The 19,602-nt window shown below is 40.0% G+C and overlaps 1 protein-coding gene across 1 annotated transcript; it reads left to right on the top strand.

Annotated features, from left to right (window-relative positions):
* The first annotated feature begins 270 nt into the window (after positions 1–270).
* Positions 271–18,962, top strand: LBR (lamin B receptor). Its single transcript, XM_030945279.1, has 14 exons — positions 271–394; positions 4,625–4,805; positions 6,915–7,109; positions 8,442–8,525; positions 8,939–9,116; positions 9,663–9,856; positions 10,630–10,684; positions 11,725–11,919; positions 12,530–12,633; positions 13,044–13,169; positions 13,267–13,435; positions 14,620–14,700; positions 14,807–14,929; positions 16,510–18,962. The coding sequence occupies exons 2-14, from the start codon at positions 4,641–4,643 to the stop codon at positions 16,668–16,670; spliced, it is 1,830 nt and encodes a 609-aa protein (XP_030801139.1). The 5' UTR covers positions 271–394; positions 4,625–4,640; the 3' UTR covers positions 16,671–18,962.
* Positions 18,963–19,602: the final 640 nt, after the last annotated feature.

Consider the following 19,602-nt stretch of genomic DNA (forward strand, 5'->3'; position numbering starts at 1 on the left):
TCGCCACGACAGCGACCTTTCCGCCCCGCTCTCCCTCCCCTCCCGCCATCACCCGCCGTGAGGGGCGGCGGGGGGAGAGCGAACGCGCCCCTCCCCCCTCCCCCCTCACGCCGGGGCCGGGGGCGGGGCCGGGCGCGCGCCGCGGGGCGGGAGGGCGGACCGCGCCATCGCCGGCGCAGCCAATGGCGCGCGGCCACCCCGCGATTCAAACGGCGCGTCCCGGCCAATGGGCGCGCTTGGCGGGGCGGGCGAGGGGGCGGGGCCGTGCGCGAGGCCGTAACCGTCGCTCGGCGGGGCGGTTGTTCCCCTCAGCGGAGAGCGGCGCGCGCTCGGGCCCCGCTCCCGCCGCTCCGCGGAACCGCCTCCGGCCCGGCCCGGCGCGGGCGGGCTCCAGGTAACGGGAACGGCGCCGCGGGCGGGCCGGATACCCCCACCTCCCACCCCCCCCCTCCCTCCCCCGCAGCTTTTCCTTGGCGGCTTTCCCGGCGGAAAGCGCTCCGGCCGATCGCCGCGGCCCGCGCTCGGGCCTCGCTCCCGGCGGGCAGACGAGCGGCGCGGGCCCCTCGCTCGGAGCACTAGAGGTGGCGGGGCTGAGCGGCCCCGCTTTGTTCGGCTCCGCCGCGCCGGGCTCCGAGCGGGAGTAGGCCGCCGAGGGGCGGTGCGGCCCGGCCCCTCCCTTCCCCCGCGGCGGAGGCCCCGCGCCAGGCCCGGGCCGCGGGCGGGGCGGGGCTGAGGGGCCGGGCCTCGGCCGGCACGTGGGCCCTTCCTGTCAACAGCGCCCCGCCGCTCCCGGGCCCGCCCTGCCGAGCTCCGGGTCCTGCCGCGTCCCCTCCGCTAGCGGGGTTTCCGGCAGAAAGGCTCTTTGAAGGGAAGATCCGCGGTTCCCGGCCCGAGGGTTGATGGGTTGTTGTTTTTGCCTCGAGGCGTACCGGTGCTTGTTTTTAGTGGTGAAGTGAAGTTGGTTTGGACAGGGATAGGTGCCTCTACTGTTCTGAATGTGGAGAGAATAATGGTTTTGCTGAAAAGGTCCTGCACAGCTCTCTGTGGTGAATTCATTTGTAACTTTCCGTGTGTTGTTAACCTTGACTGTCAGCGTTTTCTTTATTTTCCTGCTGGCTCCCTCCTCTGACATCCAGAACGTTACCTGAGAGCGGTGAAATGTTAGAATTAGTAAATGGAATTACTGAATGTGTGTGAACTTTTTTCTTCCAAGAGGGAAAAATTGTTTAGTGTTTATTTATTATTAAAACTGTGTGCCCAACTTCTGCTGATGGGGTGTGATCTCCCTGTGGCTACAAGGTAACAGTCATCACTTTCTCCACACTGAAATATCTGCCCACATCTCTTGTGAGAGAGTCATTAAGAAGACCAGAAATGCATGCATGGGGCAATAATGTTTCTCAGCCAAGTTTCTTTTTAATTATTTCATTCTTGTTTGAGTCAGCAGAAACTTTTGTTCTTTACCCACTTTCAAGCTCCAGGGAGATTTGCATTAATTGGCTTGGCTTGGTATAGGATACAAAGTCCTTTTGAGCCTTTCTCTTAGACTCTAGATTCCTAAAGGAAAATCGTAATGGTTGAGAAAACAGAAATTTCATCTCCTGAGTAAGTGGCTAAACTTGCAGTCAGGTGTCTGTACAGTGCAGGGTTCATTGTATGAGATGATTTTCTTTGGATTTATGTTTTAAAGCCCTGGGAATTCAAAAGTTTGTGCAGAGCTGCTGGGAATATTAGGCTGATGCCAGGTGATACCATGAAAATCATCAGGGGTGTGTAGAGCTTGAAAGAGCAGTACATGAAAAATGTAATCTCTAAACCAAATTTTTTTGGGAAGACTTCCTGTCTTTTCTCTTCTGGATGCCAGTAATTGTGTGTGTTCATCTGAACAGATGAAAGCTGCAGCTTTTTGAAGTGGGATGTAAGGAATGAGGAATAGGGTAAAAAGTTAAATTTACTTATTTTAATGTTTGAGCTTATTATTAAGCTGTAATATTTAAAGAAAAGAATTGAAAAATACGTAATTTTTCCCATTAATAAGATTGTTCATTGCTTCCACTTGCTTATTTATTATTTTGGAATCTCATATTGGCAGTATCTACCTCAGGCTGAATTACATGACACAGATTTAGCTACAGGTCTTTCAACCACATTTCTCAATTTTTTAAAACTAACCAGCTCCTTTTGAGAACAAGGTTGGAGGAAGGGAAGGTCTTTCTGCCTTTCACAATAATTAAGTTACTTTTTCTTTGGACTTCTTGTTTGCATACAGAAGTGCTGGGTTTTGAAATCTGGCAGAGAATTGCATTTTATTATCCTCATGAATTCAAATTCAGAAATTGTATCTAAATTCTGAAGTGGTTACTGTAAATTGGAAAAAAACAGTGTTACATGTCCTCAGTAACAACTTCATGAAAAAATGTTACCCTTTTTGAAAAAAGATCTGTTTTGTACAACTCTGTGGGGATCAGCCGGCTTTGTCCTGCTCAGGCTCCACGTTTGCAGCTGTGCCTGAGGTGCTGCAGGTCAGGAGAAGAAAAGTTGGCTGGGGTGTAGGAAGTGCAGCAAGCAGAGGGGAAATGAAGTCATGGTGACATCTGGGGACAGCTCTGAGTGCACTCAGGAGCTCCTGGGTTCAGGCTGTTTATGGAAGAGCAGGAAGAAGAAGCTGTGGCTGCAGGAGGCTCCCAGAGAGCAGTGGTAGCCCTGGGTCTCCTGAAGAACTGCCTGTGGGTGAGGAAACTGGACAGGGAGATCAGATTTAGACAGAGGTGGCAAAGAGGAACCAGAACTGGTTTGGTGAGCAAGGGCAGAAAAGGCAGAAAATCCACAAAGGCTCAAGATGGGGGCTAAGGAGAGAAGGGAGAACTTGAAATGAAAATATGGAAGTCGTAAGAAGCAGAGATACAAGTTTGAAGGGGTTCAGCTGACTGGGATAAAAGAAAATTGGAGGAGTGAGAATTCTGAAAGAATAAGACAGAAGCAAGAAACTGGGACAGCAAACACAAGTTAGAAGGCAGAAGAGCTGGAATAGCACATGCCCAACAAGCACAGACTAGAACTCATTTTTGTGACTGGCAAGTGTCAGTGAAACCAAATTATAAAACTTTTTTTTCTCTCCTTCAAATATTATACAGGAGAGAGATGGCCAGATGTTTCTGGTCTGAAGCAGTTTGGAGTATTAGTAATAAAATCCATATGAGGGAATTCTGCTGAATTTTTTTGGTTTTTGACTTGGAGAGCTACACAGATGTAAAATTTACCAGCAGCAGCAATGTCAGAAAATGCCAGAATGAATGTTGATTGTAAAACCTCACTGAGCCCCATCCCCCAATGTGTGATGAAGGTCTGTGATTGAATATTAACAGTATTTTTTTCCCCAAGAATCTTAACTTTTCACTGCAGGTTAGTTAATATGTAATGATTAACTAGTTAAAGACTTGTATTTACCTTAGTTTGTGTGGTTTCATTTTCTTATCAAATTGATAAAGCAAACAAGTTAAAATTAAATGCTTTGACCCCAACATTTTGTGGTTTGTGTCTGTTCCCTGTCCCTGCCAGCCCCTCCGAATTCCTGTGTTGCTTGTACACAGGGTGCCAGTAGAAATGTTAGTGTGTATTTCACCTTGGTTAGTTAGTGTATATTTATTTTACCTTAGTTATGTTAGTGTATATTTTACCTTAGTTATTTAGTGTATATTTCACCTCAGTTATGTTAGTGTATATTTGTTTTACCTTAGTTATTTAGTGTATATTTTACCTTAGACTTTTAAAGTAGTCTCACTTGATACATTGAGATCAAAAGTATATTCTGCTTCGGATATCTGTTTTCAGAAGGCAGTGACATAACACAAAGCACTATACAAGCAGTTCTACAGTGTTTTATGCTTAAAAACAACTTCGTCTGAGTTGTAGTTGTGGTTTTTCCCAGCACCTGGTGGGGTGACCCAAGGGTAGTAGTCACACCAGGTTTTGTTAATAGCAAATAAAAACCTGATGATGCAATGGAGGATAGAATTTCATTTTTCAGGTTGCTGTGGGATTGCTCTGATGCTGAGCTTTGTTTTCCCACGGAGTCCTGGAAAAGGCATTATGCCCTTTTGTTAAAGAGGTGGAAAATAAAAAAAGATTCAACCCAGACAGGAGCTTAAATTCTGAAGTTTCCTAACTTTGGAGTGTTTGGCATAATAAATTGAAGAAAGACTTTATGTGGCTGTAAGTGTTGAATGATTGGGGATGTTTAATGTTTAAAAATCATTGCTTCTGTCATTTCTGTAGAGCCACAGGAAACAAGGGTTAGAGGACACTTCAGTACCATGTAATTTGCATTTCTCTCTAGATAAGATGAACTTCATTACGTAATTTTGGTCAAAGATGTGCTTTGCCTGATGATGGAGATGGTATATTGTAGTTCAGTACTAGTTTAATACATCTGAATGTTTTTCCAGAATGTGCACCTTCAATCTTCTCTCTATTTTAAGAGTTCCATGCTGCCTTCTTATGACACACCCTTTTCCCTATTTAAAGTGGAAGTGTCCCCTTTTCAGTTACATGATACAGACAGAGAGAAGGGGAGAATGAAGCCTGCTGTGTGGCTGCCATGTGCACTGAGTGATTTATTTTGCAGGGACTGTGTTTGGAAAATGCCCAGCCGGAAGTTTGCTGATGGCGAGGTGGTGATGGGCCGCTGGCCGGGCAGCGTCCTGTACTACGAGGTGCAGGTGACCAGCTACGATGATGTGGCTCATCTTTACACTGTCAAGTACAAAGATGGAACTGAGCTTGCACTGAAGGAAAGTGATATAAGGGTGAGTGTGAAAAATGGGTATTTTATGGTTGGCTTTTTGCAAATATTAAAATGAATATTGTATGTGTTGTGTTAGAAAGTTATGCTGCGTTAATTTTTTTAAGTAGTGTGTTAAATATAGTTTTAGGTTATCACATAATGTTAAAATAGAAACTAGTATGTGGGATATTTTTTTAAAGAGAGGAATTAGGTACTCTCACTGAGAGAGCATCCACAGGAATCTAAATCTTTCAGAGAAAGAATTTATTGCTCCATTATCAGAAGAAACAAATTTCTTCCCACCTTGCTCAGCTCTGAGGATGCAGTCAGGATTCAGAGGAAGAAGCTGACACTGACCAGACAGAATCCTTTGTTTGAATGGAATTTATGTATCATGTATGAGGTGTATGAATATGCAACAGGCTGTTGCTTTTAAGGGTTAATCCTCTGTTAACGTGGGTCCTTTTTCGGGCTGATTTTGCCCAGAAGGAGGTACCTGGACTGTCCTTAACTCTTTGTTTCTATTGTCTCATATTGTCCTAAATCCTAAATGTCCAAATTTTTATTCCTCTAATTATATTACTATTTTATTACCGTTTTATTACTATTAAACTTTCAAAATCTTAAAAACAAGTGAGTGATTGGTATTTTTCACAGTGAGTACACATGTATTTAATTTTCAGTACTTCAACTTAGGACTGGGTAGTTATTTTGCAAGTTTTTGTTAACTGTGTCTTCAAGGAATTGGTGCTAAGTAAAAGTTTCTCCCTATGTGACACCTCAAGTAGAAGTTCAGAATGACCCCATCTTTAAAGTATTGTGGTTGTTTTATTTATGTCAAAAAAGTATCATCTTTTTGAGGAAAACCAAGTCTGATCCTTCAGGAACTCTATAGCATGATTTTTCATAAAAAACTAGTTTGAGTACCTTACAAAGGTAGTAATCAATGGGTTGATATTAATTTGATGGTTTTCCATCTCTCAATAAGAAAATTTGGTAACAAATGTGAAGATGCAGTTAAATGTCACTAAATATAAACAGTGGATGCCCTTCAAGCTCGTACTTAAAACATCTGCAAATACCTTCTACTAGTTCAGGTCCTCAAAGGCTTCATGAGGTATTTTGCTGTGTTTGTGACAATTGGAATCTCTTGAGAAAGGTTCATGTCATATAAACATATTCCTTCCTCTTTACTCCTCATTATTTTATTTTTTGTTACTAGTAAAGGCCTTTAAACTTCATAACCAGCTTAAAATGATTCATGCAGGAGGAAAAAACCGTGTTTGAGTGTTCACTGTAGTTCATTTCTATGGCCTGTTCTGAAACCTGCATAGGTTCAAAGCCAGTTTGTGTGCCTTTATGTGAGCTGTAGTGTCACTTCTGGGGGGCAGTCTCCATGCCCAGTCACTGGCCTTTTGGGACCAAAATGTTTCTGCCTTGAGGTAGGCAACTGTTTTCACTGTTTCAAGACTTTCTGATTTGTTACTTCTGCATGCAGGTTAGCAGACTCAAGCTGGGAAAATACCTTTCTTTGTCATGAAGCATTTATACATTATAAAAGTTCCATTGTGGAAATTTTACATGGGGAAATCAGCATTGTAGACTTCCCAGAGAAATCAAACAGTGCTTTTGGAGTAAAGTGCTTTTGTTTATGAAATTACTTACCAGATATAATTAAATTATTAGACTGACTTGGGTTTTTAGTGTTGAGGCTGTGTTGCCTCACACAGATGATGACCCTTGCTATGTCAAATGCTTTAATAAAGCTGAGTGGTGGAAGTGAGAGCAGCCACTGAGGGCCTTAGAGACAGCTCTGAATTCCTATCCCTGTGCACAGGATTGAGAGAGTGGTGTGCTAAACAGCTTGGTGCTCACTTTGGTAGCTTACATGCATAGCCTGATTTCTGTAGCTTCAACAGTTGGACTTGGAACAGACTTCTTTGGGAATTGCCAGCAAAATGAGTATTCTGCAGTTGCTCTTTCTTAACAGCCTTTGTAGAGCATCAGTAGAGGAAATATGAGACAGATCTACATAACTACATGCCAGAGTCCTCATCACGAAACCCCCCGTTTCTAAAATTGTTCTTTGGGACATAGCTAAGATTTTTCTTGGTTTGCATCTTTGTTTTAGTCCCAGTCATCATTCAAGCACAGGAAGAGCCAGTCTTCTTCGAGTTCTCCCTCCAGGAGAAGCAGCAGTAGATCTCGCTCCCGCTCTCGGTCTCCTGGCCGGCCGGCCAAGGGCAGGCGTCGTTCTGCTTCCCAAAGCAGGGAGCACAAGGAGGACAAAAAGAAAACCATCCAGGAGACCAGCATAGCTCTGCCGGTATTAGTTCTGTTTGTTGGTTTTCTGTGTGTTGGTTTGCTGGATTTTTATTTAAAGAAACTTTTGCTATTTGTGAGAGATTGGTTTTTTGCAGACTGGGTTTATCATTGTAAAAGGCAGCTGCTGTTCATGTTCCCCAGACAGTATAATTACCTGCAAAAGTACATCTCAGAACTGCTTTTTTTTTTTCTTTAGAAATTGGGTTTCTAGCTTGCAAATTTTGAGGAAATTCTTGAGAGGTAAACCAAGGTTATAAAGTTCCACTTGAATTTGGTGATACTGAGAACTCAGAATCCAAACAAACAAAATTTTTTAAATATTTAATATTGAAGTAATTGTTAGCCATGTGCTTCCACTTGTGAAATGGGGCAATGGAAGTTAGCTTACTTTTAGGTGTGTTAATTGGTTCATAGCAGGTAGATATTAGGATTTGAAATAAAATGAGTTCTGTACCATATACAATTTTTTGCAACACTAGTGGAAAACAGGTAGTGTGGAATATTTAAATATGACCTTGTGATGGATAATATTGCAAAACTGGTTTCATTATAAAAACTAACCTGTAAGGATTTCTAAGTTTACCAGTATATCTGGTGTCTAGTTGAAATTTATTAGGTTTTTTCTTAGCATTTTTGTGAAGATTGAGTGCTACAAATGGTTCTGGTGATCTTTAAGTGAAGAGGAGTAGAGATGGTGTTTCTCTGTGAAGAGAAAAACAGCATTTCTTCTGCCTCTTGTGCCCTTGAGATGGTTTCTCACTTGTCTGAGATACAGTCCCTGGAACTGGAAATGCATTCTGCTGATCTATTGAAAATGAACAGGTTTTAGTTAGGTTTCAGCTGGACTAAACCAGATTAATATAAACTAGCTAGATAGGTTTAGTAAATTAGTACTCTTAGGCACTGAAATAGTTGTGGGGTTTGTTTTGCAGTGAGCTCCTTTGAACTGTGTGATCCTGTGCCTGTGGTTTTAAGTAGTTTTTTAGCCAGCAGCTACTGTTTACTTTTAGTACTTTTAAACTTTTGGGATAAAAGAGTCAAAAAGTCTTTGGTGGTTTTGTCCTGGCTTCTGTCTGAGGAGTAGGATTTATCTGTTGGCTCTTGTAAGACTGAAAAGACCAGGTTCTCTTCAACAAAACTTTAGCTGAAATAAAACATGTGAGCCATGTCTTACACAGCCAGAGCTGTGTAAGCTAGACTCACTAGAGAAGAATTTTTATGAGAGAATTTATTTCTTCAAAGATAGTTTATGGAAATCTAAACTTTAAGTTCTGCAGAACAGTGCCATATATAGGACACTGAAAGCTTAAACTGTGTTTCTTGTTTTGACCAGAAACCGAGTGAGAATAACACCAAAAGATACAATGGTGAACCTGAAAGTACAGAAAAAAATGCCACATCCTGCATCATCTTGGAGGTAGGAACATGGAATTTGCTCTTAGCTTTTTGTCACATTCCTAGCTTGGCTCTCTCAGAAATTCCTAGAAAAGGGCAATACAGTAATCTATCAGAAATAGAAGGCAACATAAAACTTAGAGGTTGACTAAGTTTGCTACAGAGAAAGTGATTTTTTTATTGTCCTGATTGTTATCTAGTGCCCAGGCACATGGCAGAAGGGAAAGGGGGAGGGTGGCAATGGATGATCTGTGCTGGAGCTGCTGCTGATCTGTGATCACAGCCTAACAGGTTACAGTGCCTGGTTTTAGCAGTCTCTTTGTGTGAATGGGTAATTCTGTACTGGTGTTTTACAGTGAGTAATGTCCTCTGAAATATCAAATAAAGTAAAATCACTGGGAAACCTTTCAGTAAATTATTTTTATTCATTTACAGCAAAAGTTAAAACCAGACCTGGAAATCAAGCGTGTGCTTGAGCAGTACAGCTTGCGTTCGAGGAAAGATGACAAGAAAAAAGAAGAGATCTATTCAGAGAAAAAAACTTTTGTGGCTGTAAAACCAATTGAGAAAGTATCAACAAAAACAAAGGAGATGGAGTTTGGGGGAAGAATTGGTATGTGTGCAAATTGTCTTAATAGTTGAAAATTAGTACTATTTTGTGGGTTTTTACTTATTGACCATACTGTCATGTCAAGAACTGCTTTTTGGACCTTGGCTGCAGAATTCAGAGTAAAATTGTTGTGTTTCACTTCATTTAGTGGCAAAGAACCTTTATTGCACTTGGTTCATACATGAAATACAGCAGAGATCTTGTGCCACCCCTTGCCACAGTGACATTTAAATATTTCCAGATTAAATTTAAGAATTAACCAGCAAAGCTTTTACATTTTCAAAAATGTAGGTTCTTGAAACTTGACAGTGAAGTATTTTTTAGACAGTTTTTGGATTATTTTTGGAGCAATGCAGTGACCATGTATGGGAGTGAGAAGAATGTCTCAGTGTCCTGTTACATGACTATGGGATTGCTGCTGTCTTGTTCAGGAGAAAATAATGGCAACCTCTTCTTTGTTACTTAATATTGAGCTTTTTTAGTGGGATTGAAACTATTTTTTAAATTTTCTGTACTTACTTTCTAACATGCCATAATGTCTGTTTACAGGAACCTTCATGCTGGTATTATTCATGCCTGCTACTGTATTCTACTTGCTGTTGATGTGCAAACAAGATGATCCAAGTCTTCTGAACTTCCCTCCTCTGCCAGCACTTGAGAGTCTTTGGGATTGGAGGGTATTTGGTGTAATTCTGCTGTGGTTTTTCCTTCAAGCTGCATTTTACTTGCTGCCAATTGGAAAGGTAGGTTGTTGGGAGCACTTGGGTCTTTATGGGCAACTAAACTGTGTGTTAGGCTGGAAGGTGGGGTGTGTTCTAAATGCAGTGAGTTTGAAAGGAATTTAATGAGTTTTTCATAATAAACTGGAATATAGCAGCTGCAGATTTCTGTAAGCTTAAAACAGCGCAGCTGGTTCAGAATTTCTGCATTTCAGAGCCTTCCAGTAGAGAAGGCAGAAGGCATTTTATAGGCATTCAGACCAAAAGTGTGGATAAACTTTGCTTGATAGATTTCTAGAAGAATTTTAGGTATCTGACTTCTAATTTCACAAACTATTTCAATACTCAGTTTCTTATGGATATCCAGCATTTTGGAATACAGTCTTCATTTACAGGCATCTATAAACCATTCTAGCCATATGGATGAATATCAGGCAAAGGCTCTCCATCCCTCTCTTGTGACTTGAGGGTTAGTGGCAGATTCTGAAAGGACGCTCTGAAGTAGATCAGTCATGTTTTATTGCTGTACATGTTCACAATGACTGGAGAAGTTCTGCTTTCTTGAAGCTGGCTAAGAAGAGGTTTATTTTTAAAAAATGTTTTTATTTGAAACTGCTGATCTCTTTCATTTGCTATCCAGAGTATGTTTTTCAGAACAGTACATGAGCTTCAGGTTTGAGTGTGTCCAGCTGGTTGCTTTGACTGGATGTCTTTCTGACAGAATTGAGCTTGGTTTTCCTCACCTGAAGAGCCCACAGAAAACACTTTGTTGAGCATTAATATTTTATTCTCCTTAGGTTGTAGAAGGCCTGCCTCTTTCCAGTGGAAGGAAACTGCAGTACCGGATAAATGGTGAGCATGGTGCAGTTGTTAATTCCAGAACTGATTCCATTGTGTGATTTGCAGAGCTCAGCACCATAAAACACAAATATTGAAAGATACAGTTTGCCCAGAAAACGTATCTCTTGTAAATCTCGGATAAAACAGGATGAGCCTTTTCTTGGAAAAAGGAGTTAGTGATCATCAGGAACTAAGTGACCCAAGAGCAGGACATTACACTGGACAGGGGTGGTAGTGGAATTCAAATACTACAGTAAAAAGCTGAGTTTTGTCATAGTCTGGTAAGATGCACCATTTAAAGTTGGAATAGGGCTGTAAGTAACAAGCAAGGGGAATTGTCTTGCTGCTTCAAAGGCTAATTTTAAAAGCAAATTTAAAAGCTTTCTTGAGGAAAGGTAAGGACAGGAAGCACTGGGCACAAAGTGAAGTACAGGAGTTTCCATCTGAACTCTGGAGGTTCCTTCTAACCTCACCCCCTGTGACCCTTGAAGGGATCCATAGAAAGTCCTTAGCTGAGGGCAACAGAGAGCTGCCTGCTCCTATTTGGCCATCAATCCATTCTGCATGAAATTATACTCTCAATGTATGCAAAAGTGTTCAAGTTTTGCCTTCTTGATAAGTCATTTTAATACTTTAATTACTGCTGTCTGTGTCAAGCTATATATGAAGATAATTCAAAGATGAGGATAAGGTTGTCTCAGCTGTCCCACAGATGAGACTTTGTGACCTGCTCTCATTATCCATTAGTAGTGTCAGTGTCCATTTTTCCACTAAAATCTGAAATTAGATCCTATGGCATAAAAAATTGAGAAGTATTCAGAGTGTTCCAGCCTCTTGTCCTTTTGGTGAGCACAGTTTCAGGGCTTAGAGTCTCTTAGTTTTATTGCTGTGCCCCAGAAGTTTGAACCATGGGATGTCCAAGATGTTACTGGAATATGGACAAATACTGGAAGAAGTAAAAGTGCAGAAAGGTTGGATTAGGTAGGCCCTACTAAAAAGATAAATTGGTTTTTTTTATTTTGACTAATATGTCTTTCTTCTGCATCCTTTAGGGTTTTATGCTTTTATTTTGACTGCTGCAGCTATTGGAGTTTTATTGTACTTTGAATTTGAGTTCCATTATTTGTACGATCACCTCATGCAGTTTGCAGTGTCAGCTGCAGCGTTTTCTCTGGCACTGAGCCTTTACCTGTATGTCCGATCCCTGAAAGCACCTGAGGAAGAGCTAGCACCAGGTGGAAATTCTGGTGAGTTAGAGCATTCTGAGTGATTTCTTTCCAATTGTTTGCTATAGTTTCATTTTACAAATTAAAGGCTGGATTTGGGGCTGGTTATTATAACACTGTGACTTTAATTTTGCTTTGTGAAGTGTTGTTTGTTTTTTTTTCCCTGCAAACTCAGTCCCAGATATGAAGTCAGGGCATGGTATTTTCCTTCTTGTCCACCTTTTTTGATGGATGGGTCATTGTCACAGCTAAAGGGAATTCTTTTTTCCAGACAAAAGCAATTAAATAGGAGAAAATTAATATTAATTAATGCCATATGATTATGTTCATAGACACTGTGATGTAAGCTTCAGGATAAGGCTGAAAATGAAGGAACAAGTGTCAGGGAGAACTTCTAAAGTGGTTAGTCCTCCTAATTAATAAAAAATTAGGGCATCTTAGAATACAAACTGTGGAGATTTTGTTTTGTATTTTGCACATACTCTTCAAATTATTTTTTTGCCAATCTGAAGGCTTTTAAAAATTTGTAATGAGAGAACATTAGTGGAAAGTGGGATTTTATTTATGGGGAGGAGTGTAGTGGCAGATAAAAACAAAAGTATTGCTAACAGAGGTTGTGTCTTACCTGCAGGGTATTTTATTTATGACTTTTTTACTGGACATGAATTAAACCCTCGTATTGGCAGCTTTGACCTCAAATATTTCTGTGAGTTGCGTCCAGGATTAATTGGCTGGGTGAGTCAGTAATCTGAGTTATTTTATTTCCTTAAATAGTACACTGAGGGATTAGTTTTTTTACACATACACACACATATAATTGATATTAAGGATATTTTAAAATACTTATAAATGAGTACTGAAAAACAGTTCCACGTTGCTAGTTTTTTAATGACTATTTTTATTCACTTGAAGAAAATTTCTAGCTTCTTAGTTTTGTGGCAAATGAAAACCCTTTTTAAGGTTGTGTTGAGGCAATACAGCTTCAAAAATATGGTTAGTTGCAAACTTACTTGTAAAATAGTTTATTTGTTTTTTTTAAACTAAACATTGGTCAAAAATACTTGTGTTAAAATGTCCTGTAGTGTGATAGAAAATATCGCTTTCTTTTACAAGTGACCTTTTAAATAAAATCTTTTCTAACTTAGGTTGTTATAAACTTGGCAATGCTCTTGGCTGAGATGAAGATCCACAATCTCAGTGTGCCATCGCTCTCCATGATTCTTGTGAACAGCTTCCAGCTTCTCTATGTGGTGGATGCTCTTTGGAATGAGGTAAATGCCAATCCCCTTCAACTGTGTCCATTTCTAATTACAATGTTAAGAGAAGGAGGCTTTGGAAGTGCTGAAATTCCTTCCTCCTTGTTTCTAGGAAGCTGTTTTGACTACAATGGATATTACCCATGATGGATTTGGATTCATGCTGGCGTTTGGAGATCTGGTGTGGGTTCCATTTGTCTACAGCCTGCAGGCTTTCTACTTAGTGGGTCACCCCACCATAATCTCTTGGCCTGTTGCTGCAGCAATTACTGTTCTGAACTGTAAGTTACAGTAAATGTCACTGTTGCTGTTGGTTACAACGTAGTTCTGATTCTGTTTCTTCAGAGATGGGAGGTGAAGCTTTAGCTCAGATGCAGTAGTCATTGTCTGGCTCCTGTGAAATACAGAGAATATAATAAATTCTCATTTTAGCAAATGAAGGATAGCTGAGACTCTGAACACCTAATTGTTCTGTTGAGAAGCAGCTGTAGGTGGGTGCTGTCTGGAGTTGAAGTGAATTAACATATTTTGCATTTAATAAATTCTTTTTTTAAGTCAATCTGAGCGACTCATTAAAAAAAAAAGTCAGTACCTTGTTGGCTAGGCTCTGCTGAACCTAGGGAAAAAGTAACCATTGAATCTCCTTCCCTGATGAGCATCGTTGCAAACACATGTCAGTAGAAAACATCTTTTTTCATCAAAGCTGAGTGCTTTGAGGAAAGATCTCACATCTTTAGGCAACCTTACATTTGCACCAACATATGCTTGTTGTGTCTGTTATCTGAATAGAAACAATAAAAACCCACTCAAATTTTGTAGACATGACAAAGGATTGGAAAAAATGAGAAGATGTACAATTTAATATGTGCAGTACTGAAAAACAGAAAATCATTTTTTCATGTTCACCTAATGTTTTTTCTTGGATTTCTATTTTTTTAAAAAATATCATCTTTATTCAAAGTATATTGTGATCATCTTTTTTCAATGCAGCTTTGGAAAAAGCGAGTTTAAGCTGCTGTGTGAAAATTATGGGGGATATGAATTTCAAACCCAGATAATTCCTTGCCTGCTTCTTTTATTATCATGATCCTGTAAATGAGTTGTCAGTTTATGGAGTAGGTGCTGTAACAAAGTGCTAGGTTGCAAAATAGAGCTGTAATCATACAATGTGAAATTCACATCGCCTTCTGTGAATTTCAAACTCAGTGTAACATTAAAAAACTCAGATATAGATGTGAAAATAAAGGTTCTTCAGAATCTCTTCAAAGTTAGTCAGTAACAGGATCTTATGGAATGCAGGTTTCCAGTGGCATTTCTGTCTTGTTAAGGCAGAAAATACCAGTTGAATCTCTGGGGAAAAGCCCTTGATGGAATAAGTGTGGCAAAGGGCATGTGAGTGCTTTTGTTGAAGCTGAGAAAACTAGAAAATAACTGAAAATGCAAAATACATCATTTTTGTTTTCAGGTATTGGGTATTACATCTTCCGCAGTGCAAATTCTCAGAAAAACAATTTCCGACGGAATCCAGCAGATCCCAAACTGGCCAGTGAGTACATTTCTTATTCCATGGGTTGGGATTTTATTCAATGGCTCTTTGTAGTGTATAAATACATATTTCAGTCACTGCATTGACCACAATACTCTGTTCACAGATCTGAAATTTATACCCACTGCAACTGGCAAAGGGCTTCTTGTCACGGGTTGGTGGGGTTTTGTTCGTCACCCCAATTACCTCGGTGACATCATCATGGCTCTGGCATGGTCCCTACCCTGTGGTGAGTTTCTGAGACTAAAGTGGATTTTAGCAAAAAGGCTTTTGTTTTGCATCTGTCTGGGTTTGAAATGCCAAGTGGGAATTTTTTGAGATGGTAAACCCTATTGAATGGCAGATTTCTGTGTCATAAGTCTAATGCAACACATTTTTACTTCCATTTTACCCTTTCTAACTTGCTGCAGATTTGACATCATCTTTCTGACACTTTATCATTCAATAACCATGGGACTTGCTTGCTAATTAGCTGTTCTTTAAATTTTTTAGGCTAGTGAGTGTTTTCAGCTGAAGTTCCTCAAAAGTGGGAGTTTGCTTGGACACAAGGGCCACCACATACAGGGATAACTTGAAGTGAAAGATATTTAAAAGAAAGGTCATCAAACACAGTGAAGTTATCTTTCAAAGTGTTTGTTATTAACACACAGAGGTGGACACAACACTCAGGTGGAGCAGAGTAGTGGGTTAGAACCAGAACCTGCTGCCACGCTCCTCCTGATGCAGCCCAGAATACACTTGGCTTTTTGGGCTGCAGTCTCACATTTCTGGGTCCTTTCCAGTTCTTTTCATCCACAGGTCAAGTGGTGTGCTCTGAGCAAAGCTGGGCTCATGTCTGCAGGCAAAATAGAGAAAACCTTTTAGTGGTGCAGAAATTTGACTGTAAATGTGGTTTTGATAACTAAAGAACTTTAAATGACAATAACACTTCAATATGTGCCAGCTTTGCAGGCATTGAGAGGGAAATTGGTAGATTTTGTGATTCTAAATGTCACCATGATATTTTCTGAAAAATCCCTTCACCAGGATTTCTTCTCCTGGGATGCTGAGAAGCCTCAGAAAAGAATGAAAACAAGAATTATCTGATTGCTTGGGAATGTGGCTTGGACATTGTTTACCAACAAGTGCATCCTTGATTGGTTCCATGTGAATTGTTTTAACTTAATGACCAATCCCAGCCAGCTGTGTCGGATTCTCTGAGTCAGTCACCAGCATTCATTATCATTCTTTTCTAGCCTTCTGATGCATCCTTTCTCTGGAGTTCAGTATAGTTTTAGTATATAATATATAATACATAATATATAATTTATAATATATATAATATAATATATACAATATATATCATATTATGTGATATAAAATATGTAATAGGATATCATATATAATATGATATTATATATAATACGAAGATATGATCTGTATTATATATATTATATTACATATATATTATATAGTATAGATTACATTGTATATTATATAATATACATCTATTATATGAATATATTATATGATAATATATATTATATACTATAAAATTATCATAAAATAATAAATCAGCCTTTTGAGAACATGGAGTCAAATTCTCATCTCTCACCTTGTCCTGGGAACCCTCACAAACACCACATCTAAATGTTAAGAATTACTTTCTGTGGGTTTGTGGGTCTTTTTCTACCTGCACATGTTGCACTGTCCTGTTGAGTATTCGATGCTTCAGCCTTGAACAATTGTGTCACCAGCTTTGAACATGTTATCAGCTACCACCTCTAGATCTTTGTCCCGTTAATCTAAGTTAACTTTGTCCCTTTGCAGGTTTTAATCACATTTTGCCCTATTTCTACGTGATCTATTTCATCTGCCTGCTGGTGCACCGGGAGGCTCGTGACGAGCACCACTGTAAGCAGAAGTACGGGCTGGCCTGGGAGCGCTACTGCCAGCGCGTGCCGTACCGCATCTTCCCCTACATCTACTAGAGCACTCCAGGGCCTGCTGGGCACGTCACTGCTACACTTAGAGTCCTTGCAGAGAGAGAGGAGATACCTCCCACCTTTGCACTTGGTCAATTGGTATTTAGGCTTTTAAAGGAAACAAAACAAACAAAACCCGACCAAACGTTGGAGTGTGTCGAAGGTGTTGCTTACAAGTAGACTTTGAGATGTGAGTTATGTGAACTGACTGTCTGTGACTTCAATTTTTAAAAAAATTATGAATTTTCAAAACTCTTCGAGCCCTAATTTTTTCAAGCTAAATTTTATCTAGAATTCTGAGTTTACATTTTTTTATTGCATTTAATTAAGCACTGTGATGTAAAGTATATTATTTTCTTAATACAATAAATGCTGAAAATCCATCCAGTTCATTTTTTGGTGTTACTCGTACCATCTAACTTCAGATGTCCAATTTAGTTGCCTGAATTGGAGGAGCAGCAGGGTCTTTTTGGTCAGTGGAGCTGGAAGCAGAGGATGTGAGGGGCCTGCAGCCCCACGACTAGAGCTGGCACAGCTCAGCTTACATGGTTGTTCCTCTCCTGGCTTTTCATTGATGGCATTTTTTTGGTCAGAGAGGCTCAGCTGGCCCCTCCTGCCCTGCACCTGCAGGAGGATAAAGAGTTGGAGTTGGGAGAAGGGGCAGAGCTGTTCCCTTCTCCCTCCCCACGTTTTTGAGGCAGTTCCAGGAATGCCCAGGGGCAGCTCTGAGCCCTGCCTGGCAGTGCCCCTGGCCTGGAGGTGGCGCCTGCTTGTGGCTCACACTCCTGGAGGGAGATGAAACTCTTCCAACCCTTTCTGTGGCTGTGGAAAGGAGTAGTGAACCCTCAGCTTGCCTCTGGCATTGAACACGGGGTAAAAAGTGTGCAGTGTCTGCCTGTTAGGCACAAAAGGATAAAATGACCACAGTTGGCTCCTTCTGATCTTTGTAAATTAAGTCTTAATGTACCATAGTGTTTACCAAGTGTGTATAATAAAAGCCTCCACGTTTTTGCTGTACAGTGTTTGGGTTTGAAAAATGCAACAGCTTTTTTAGAAACAGGAGAAATCAGTAACTAAACCAATTTCCAGTAATTTTTAAAATGTCATTGAATAAAGGGTTTTGTAAATTAATGTAGTTAATTCTTGAAACAATTGAAGTGTTCATTTAAATATTTGTATTGACAGATATACTATGAAAGTATAGGAAATACTCCTCAATCCAAAGTTGTTTTTTGGTTTTTTTTGTTTTTAATTTGGCATTGCTACCTCATATGTAGGTGTTGCCTTTTGTACTGTTGCAGATAGAGAAATAGCTATTTTTTTGCTATTGCTATTTAAAACAACATTTTTTTACATGAGCCTGTGGTTAAACTCAACCACTTTCTAATATATTTTTGTATATATTTGACTTTTTAACTAATGTATGTGTTCTGGTGACTAGCTGTGTTCTTTGTCTAACTGGCTGTAAATGATATGCCCTTGTGGTATTTACTTCATAAGTAGAATAATTTTACTGAAATACTCTTGCTTAATTAATTAGCTTTTATTCTGTTGTCACAAGTAAGAGCTTTTCACACACTTTGTACATGAGGTTTATAGCACAAATTGCCCTAAAAAGCTTACTAGAATCTTAAATGAAGTGCAGATACTTCTGCACTTGCTTGCAGGAGTGTTCCTAATAAATTGGAATGTTATTTATCAATTTTTTCAGTTATTTTAAAATGTTGATGTAATTGAAATCTAGCATGTGATTAAAAAAAATAAATAAATAAAATAACCTATTTTGTACATGGTCATTTTTTAAAGATAATTGTACAATTGAAGTGTATATAAAGTAGCTTGATTGTTGGTGTTGTAAGGAAATTGTTTTAAGACAAGTACTTTGATTGCTGGCAGAAAATAGCAGTGCCTCTAACAAGACTTGAGAGAATTCCCTCCTGTGCAGCAGCAGATTAAACTGGGATATTGCTGTTCTCAGTCCTTGCTGAGGGAATTTATGGGAAATGGAGAAATCATTGAACAGCCCTGGAGTGCAGCTGGGGTTTAAAATTTGCTGAAGGAAGGGGGCACTGATTCCTCAGCCTTAGAGCAGGAGCTGCTCCTGCTGCTGTTCCCAGTTTTATCTGCTGCTACCCAAGGTTGTTCCAATGTCACTCAGAGCCCTTGTCTTTCAGAATCTGATCCTGACCAATGACAACTTCATTTACGTGCTGAATTTTATGTGAATTTGATTTTGAAGTAACTGTTTTTAATACAAACAAGCCCATGAGCTAAAATAAAGGTTTTGCTTAAAACTAAGTAGTGCATTCTTTTTTCCAATTCATGGGGATACCTGATAAAGATGACATTTTCCTTATTTAGTACAGGTGTGAGTTTGCTGGAGTGCCTGTGTTTGTGGGCTGGGTGTTACAAGCTCAAATGTGATGTTTCTCTTAGTCTGCCTGGGCATTTTTTCTTCTTCCCTCTGCTACTCCAAAAACAAACTTAATTTCAGCTGTTAAAATACAGAATGGCCACTGAATTTGCCTATAGGATATTGTATTATCCCCTACAGCCTCTATTAGGAGTCAAAAGGAAACCCAATTAGTTGTATCTACATAAAGTGTTACTGCACAGGAAATAAATGCAAGTTTGACCTACAAGGCTGTAGTGGAAATATGGTCCAGGAACAGGAATGAAAGTTTTGCTTACAGAAGGATATTTACCCATAGATAATAAAAATGTTTGCTTAAATTACATTTAGCAGAGCTCATGGAAACCTTACCAGAAGAACAGTTCTTGCCTCGTGGGGAGTGAGAGCTGTTTGGGGGAGTGGGTGGAAAACCTTTCCTGTGTGTGGATGGAGAACATATTGCACTGTCTGTACAGAGCTGCTTTCTGCTGGGGAAGTTCCCTTAAATTAGAAGGAAATACTTTGATAGAGCTTTCACTCTTTTAA

The sequence above is a fragment of the Camarhynchus parvulus genome, chromosome 3 (assembly GCF_901933205.1).
Source record: "Camarhynchus parvulus chromosome 3, STF_HiC, whole genome shotgun sequence".
NCBI lineage: Eukaryota > Metazoa > Chordata > Aves > Passeriformes > Thraupidae > Camarhynchus > Camarhynchus parvulus.

Bases quoted from the DNA above. Each gene is read 5' to 3' on its own strand.
- LBR (XM_030945279.1), top strand. From the start codon at position 4,641: ATGCCCAGCCGGAAGTTTGCTGATGGCGAGGTGGTGATGGGCCGCTGG. The intron at 10,685-11,724 runs GTGAGCATGGTG...TGCATCCTTTAG, and splicing joins ACTGCAGTACCGGATAAATG to GGTTTTATGCTTTTATTTTG. The intron at 13,436-14,619 runs GTAAGTTACAGT...TTTTGTTTTCAG, and splicing joins AGCAATTACTGTTCTGAACT to GTATTGGGTATTACATCTTC.